Source organism: Cupressus sempervirens, chromosome 7, assembly GCF_028749045.1.
Source record: "Cupressus sempervirens isolate cs-2001-9-10 chromosome 7, ASM2874904v1, whole genome shotgun sequence".
Classification (NCBI taxonomy): Eukaryota; Viridiplantae; Streptophyta; class Pinopsida; order Cupressales; family Cupressaceae; genus Cupressus; species Cupressus sempervirens.
Genome location: NC_143124.1, coordinates 925,685,341 through 925,691,609, shown reverse-complemented (window position 1 = coordinate 925,691,609; position 6,269 = coordinate 925,685,341). Strand labels below are relative to the sequence as shown.

General features: G+C 35.6%; 1 protein-coding gene across 3 annotated transcripts; it reads right to left on the bottom strand.

Moving 5' to 3' along the window:
• Positions 1–313: 313 nt before the first annotated feature.
• Positions 314–6,042, bottom strand: LOC149550580 (uncharacterized). 3 transcript variants are annotated; one of them, XM_089793565.1, is made up of 3 exons: positions 5,926–6,042; positions 1,483–1,610; positions 314–1,343 (listed from the first exon to the last, which is right to left on the bottom strand). In XM_089793565.1, exon 3 carries the CDS (start codon positions 1,320–1,322, stop codon positions 486–488), a length of 837 nt encoding a protein of 278 aa, XP_089649691.1. In that variant the 5' UTR covers positions 1,323–1,343; positions 1,483–1,610; positions 5,926–6,042; the 3' UTR covers positions 314–485. The 3 variants fall into 3 exon arrangements, with proteins under 3 accessions (XP_089649691.1, XP_089649692.1, XP_089649690.1); XM_089793566.1 differs by having other exon boundaries at positions 1,499–1,610; XM_089793564.1 differs by lacking the exon at positions 1,483–1,610.
• Positions 6,043–6,269: the final 227 nt, after the last annotated feature.

The following is a 6,269-nucleotide window of genomic DNA, read 5'->3' as shown; positions in this document are numbered from 1 at the left end:
TCCACCAAAGCTGAATCATCTTCTATTGTCTAGTGAAGTATGTTCAACACATGCAACAATGTGACAATGATAATATGATAAGAGCACTAAAGGTGAATCTCACATATAAAGTGGAAATTAGATAACAACTATCACCACCTAAAGTGGAATTTCTTCTACATTATGTGCGAAAATAAGATGCAAGGGTGTCTAAAATGCAAACTACTAAGTATGCATTATACTAAATAAGCTTTAATAAAGTGTAATTAAGAATATTTAATTACACAAACAATAAAAAAATTTATAAACTATTGTTTTTCTTGCACCTAACAAATTGATATAAATACTAGAACATATAAATTCTTTAGCTATGGTAAATCGGACACTGAATATTGCAATCTTCAAGGTGAAAAACTATCCCAAATGATGCTTTACAAATACACAGGTATTTGTCACAAGTAGCTACAAAGTAGGTTGTGTAAATTGGCTTTGGAAAGCACAGCCATTTAGTACTCGTTGTAGTGTATAGCTCCAAGTTTCCAAACTAAATATGTCGTCCCAAACATGATGCAACTGATTAACACAAATGATAGTAAAAGAAAAAGCTGACCAGGGGCCACAGTAAATACAAACTTTCCCCATTCAGCAGGTGAGCCTCGTTTTTTATCATCAAACAGATTTGTGGGTACAACAGGTTGCCCAAATTTAGTAGTCTTCCCTTGCTTATCACCCTCCCTTAAGGCATCTAATAAATTTTTACCTGGCTGTGGCATTACAGGCTTATTTGATTCTGCAAATCCTGAAAGGGTGCGAGCAGTTCTTAGCTTTTCCTGTGCTGAAACAGAGAGCTTCCCAGAAGTAAAAGATCTTTGTGGGGTTTTAACTGATGAATTCCCCGTCTGAGAAACATCAGAAGGGGCTGATGATGAGTTTGGGGCAATCATTGAACTTGATGTTGACTTATTGTAAGATTCAACCCTCTGAGTTGCAGTTTGAGAAGAGGCACTATCACTTTCATCTCCACCCGTGGGCGACAGATTCCTAGCTGATGCTTGAGGTTCTGAATTTGGATCAGAAGCCAGTACTGAAATAGAAGAACTGAAGTTATCAGATGTGCCAACTGCAATGTCAACATTTTGTCTGGATTCATTTGAGCTTTCTTCCTTTACATCAGTTAAATTGTCTATATGTTTATTTCCACTAGCATATGCAAGTGTTCTGCCCTGTCGAATATATCTTTTATGGCTTCCACTCACACGGTAGAGGCCTGCTGAAAATTTTATGGGACAAGATGTGCTGTGAATGACAACATGCATCAAATCCAAACGGCAAGTTTTTGACATGAATCCGTGTTGCCATTTAGCCTGCAGGAGCCATTGTCAGAAAATTGTACGATATATATTGACTGCAAAACACTACATATATGATAAAAGGGTAATAAAGAACTATGCAAAAATAAAAAGGAAGCCATAAAGCTGTCGAACGAGTCTGTTAATTCATTACCTAAAAAGACACTTACGAATTCCTATTGTTCCCATTTCTCAATTGTTGAAGGTACCATTGGTGGTGAGGTTCAACTATCACATAAGACAAAAAGCTTCTCATCTTCCCTACTCTTTGTCTCTTCGCCTCTACATTTGAAGATGGAACTAGGTATCAGGTGAAGAACTCATGATACTGCCACTGTGAATAATAAAACATGAATACCCTATTTTCCTGTGGATGTAGCCTTAAAAAATGAACCACATAATTTATCGTGTTTTGTCAATTTTCTTATTGCCTCTGTTATTCTAATTGTTGTTTGGGGTTATTTCAATCTTCACTCTACTACTTTTACTCAACAATTGAGATCAGGGGCGTGGATGTTTTTTAAGCTATGTTTCACCAAGTCTCCCAAATAGAGGGATGGTGGGGCACATTTCGGGACAGGATTTTTTTAGCGGGGGATATTTTATCTATATGGAAATTTCTAATATACATTTATTAGCATTGGGAAAATCATATTGATGTATAAATTACACTATTGCAGTATCAAAGATTCAATTTGAGCTGCACGACATGTGGTGATGCAGTCGGCTTTTCCTTGGGGTTTTGGAGAGTATATGTTGCAGCTTCCATTGTTCTGGAACTCCCAAGATGTTGTGAGTGTTGTATAAATAAATAAATAACTTAAGGTGAGCTGTGCATTCTATTTAGTTGGATGCCTTTCTGCACATCCCTTAAATATAGAGAAAGGTTTCTACTTTATTGTACCATTTAACTATTGGCCAGTTGTTTTTTGTTTCATGCAAAAAAAACCCAAATTACATTGGACAGGTTACTCTTTAGCTATTCAAAACTTTCATTTGTCAAGCATCTGCATATCCAAAGTTGTTTGTAAGGTAATTGCCCCTTTCCAATTATTGTTTGGAGAAGATTGTGTTTAACTTTGAAGTGATAGTACCATTTGGTTTGAAAACATGGAAGCAATTTGACCAAACTTAAGTTAAATTATCTGATTACGCTATTCCATTCTTGACATATTGCATGGAAACAATAAAAAAATAAAAATAAAGATTTTGGAATGTGTCTTTAATGCAAAAAGGCACTGGGAATTAGGGATGGCCAGTTGTCCCCTGGGTGGTCAAAATGTCCCTTCAATCGGGGATGTCCCCTAAAAATGAGGCATTTTGGGGATGCCTTTGAAATATTCCCAAGGCATCCCTCATTCTCAGAATGTTCCTTGGATGGGATCGGATAAAAAATGCAGAAGACGCATCCCGATGTACCACTGCTTTTTAGCAGAGATGGAGGAGACAGATACGTAGAGAATTGAAACAATTTCGGGCGAGAATTTCAGAATTTGGAAGCCACAATTATGAGCTCTTCTGATTCAAAGAGATCTCTCAATTAAGTTAGCAGGAAGTCAAAGAAACCTTAAGAAATGTCTGATGAGGATTGGGATGTTTTGGACAAGAAGGCTGTGGCAAACATTATCCTCTCTCTAGCCAGCAATGTTTTGCTTTATGTTGCAATGGAGAAGACAGAAGAAGATTAATGGGATCAATTGCTTGACATGTATGAGAGGGCTTCTGCATCTAGCATAGTTTTCTTAATGAAGAAATTGTTTAATTTGAAGATGAAAGAAGTAGTAGTTTTTCAAACCATGTGAATGAATTTAATACCTTGATCACCCAAATTATTTCTGTTGACATTAAATTTGAAGAGGATATCAAGGTCATCTCGCTTTTGTATTTTTTCCTCGATAATTGGAAAGGATTTGTCAGAACAATTATTAACTTGGTACCCAAAAATAAAAAATTATCAATGTTGAAGTTTGATTATGTTGCTCCAGCTCTCCTCAGCGAAGAAATGAGAAGAACATCGAAGTTCCTCATCTGAAGAAGCTGTGGTATTAAAGGGGACATCTCATGAAAGAGGAAGGAATAACAATTGAAGAAGATCAAAATCCAACAAGAAAGTGAAATATAAGTTGCTGGTATTGTGGTAAAAATAGCCACATAAAGAGGAATTGCTGAAAATCAGCCAAAAAAGAAAATATAGTAAATGCAGCATATGAAGAATACGCAGGTGCTCTTATTCTAACTACAGGAGAATCTACAGCAGATGTTAGGGAACTTGATTCCAAAGCATCATTTCATACCACTTAGTGAATGAAGTATTTCAAAAACTATCAGAGCAGTAATTTTGGTAAGGTTTATCTTAGTGATAATAATTGTCAAAGGAGATATTCTACTGAAACTGAACAATGGATAAAGTTGGTTGCAATGGGATGTCAAACATGTCCTCAACTTAAAAGAAACTTAGTTTTAGCTGGGCAATTGGATGCTGAAGGATGTATAGTTACTTTAGGTTCTAAGTATATGGAAAGTGACAAAAGCAGCCTTGGTAATTGCAAGGGACAGAAAATTCTTTTATTCGTCTTAGTTTTCATATGTGGTCCCAAACAACAATTCTATTTTTCGAACTGCTATTCTAGCACATCTATATCAATTGCATGCTTTGAACTGTAATTTATTGCTATTCCTGTCTCCATCAATGTGGGAACCCATCCACTTTCAATTCCAATGATATGATTATATGAGACAGACCATCAATCATGAGCAAGTGATCCCACACATTTTAACTGACGATAATCTACAAACAGCCACCTGGAAAGGTAAAGACTCTTTACCTTCACATTTCAATAGGCTTTGGCCATCATCATTGACTGCACTTTCTAGTCCTATAACCTCCTTTTGTTACTCATGCATATTACTATTACTTGACTTCATTTCAAAATGCAATTAAAAAATTAGAGTGGTAACAGGTCAATTGCATAAATGATGGAAAGTTCACATTCTAGAGTTTCTAGAGGCTAGCAATCTCTCAGAGGATATTATATTATTCTTGGCTATCCTATATACCTTTTTACAAATCCATCTTTCTTTCAACTTATTTTTCTGTAATCAACCATTTGACCATCACTGGTATAAGCCTTTAGATGCCATAATACAATTTCTTATAACAATATCATGTTTATTGATATTCTAAAACGCCTTATTCCTAGATTACGTCACGCACTGCAAGAAGTGGTTACATGCTATTCCAGGTTGATGCACAATTAGGTGGGGCAATCTCTCTTGCAGATACATATATGAGACTATTGCAGCTTTACCATTGCAGGGAATAAATAATTCTTCCTGCAATAAGATGTAATCTACAGGTCGCTCATAGTATCTGGCCTCCAATAACTTCCTGCAGAGGGCATTCTTTGCATATTAACATTTAGTTGAGCCATTCTAACAAGGTTGGTTAGTATTTGAGCCTGAGTCTCACCAACTCAAAATCAGATTACATTGACCACTGTTAGTACCTAATTAATGATATTGTCTATCGATAATGGTGTTGTATGTATAACCAATCACCTTTTAACCATACTCACAGTTAACTAGCTTTCTCATTTCTATTTAGTCTATTTTTATGTAATTTTCTTTACATTTATAATTATCATAATTTCACTTTAACATTATATACCTTTTCACCACATAACAGCCATAAATGAACCATCTACTGGCATTCGCTTCAATCCAAACTCAGTTATGCAAATCAGTGATCGCTAGTAATTGTACCCACAATAATGGTTGCAGATTTAGAAATGAGCAAGATTTTTGCTGAGCATAGGTTACAGTTTGCAGGTTGAATCCCTCTTACATTTAATTTTTCTGATTAAATATTAAACAATAACATCAAAACCCTAAATAGCTTTCATAAAAACCCTTAACCAGCCTATCTTTTATAGCCTGTGTTTTTTGCCAACTGGCAAATTATTCATGAAGCTCTCCAACTGAGAAATTTATTTACAGAGACAGTTGAATCCCTCATACATTTACTTTTCTCTAAAAAATCATTGACCTCAACTGCTCCGAGTGGTCAGCTTCTCAAAAAACCCTCAACCACGGTGTCTTTTACGGACTAATTTTTTGGCTAATTGACATTTTCTCAGTAAAATATCCTCAGTTAACTTTGTATATTTATTTTTAGAGTTGGCTCACTGCTTCATAAGAATCGGTGCATACAAATATAGTTTACTTATACCATTTAAACTTGTAGGAAGGGAATTTTTTACCTATAAGTTTTCCCTGCCCTCAACAAAAAATACTCTGATTATAAAGTATACGCGGTCTTGTTTACGTAAAACCCTTGAATGTTTTCTTCATGGATTTCTAACTATGCTGCCCAGGGACAATGCTTAAGATTTTGTGGGTTTGGTCTAGTAGTAATTGTATTTTACAAATTACATTCTTTTGGGTCCTCAAATCTTTTAGGATTATTCTACCACAAGTTGTGATCAATATTGTGCATAACTAGGTTCTGAAATTTTCCAAAATTGATCATTAGCATGTAGAACAAAATTAAAGGAAAACAGTAATGAAGTGGACTGTCAAGGAAGAACAAGAGGCATACCGGAGGTCCATAACCAATAACTGGATTGAAGCGCAGAGACGTCATTGAGAGTTGCAGAGCTCAAATCTTAGACGCCTCCCATCAAAAAAGGTCGGCCTGCTCCGCGTAATCGAAGACAGGACTGCAAAGATCAGATATTTTCCTCTTAAATCGAATATGATTAGGATAATGCTGCTCAAATATAAAACATGGTTAAAAGTAACGGCTCAGAATAAAGTTTGCATTTAGCTTTGCTTGCATCAACTATAATTTGATTGGGACAAAAATAAGAACGAAAAAAGATATTCTAGCATTTCCGTTCTTCTTAATTAATCGATGTGCGAGCAAGTGCTAGAGGATTTTAT

Coding starts and splice junctions, on each gene's coding strand:
- LOC149550580 (XM_089793564.1), bottom strand. CDS start 5,970: ATGACGTCTCTGCGCTTCAATCCAGTTATTGGTTATGGACCTCCG. Junction 1,344..5,925: donor TTATTGGTTATGGACCTCCG/GTATGCCTCTTG, acceptor TGGCTCCTGCAG/GCTAAATGGCAACACGGATT.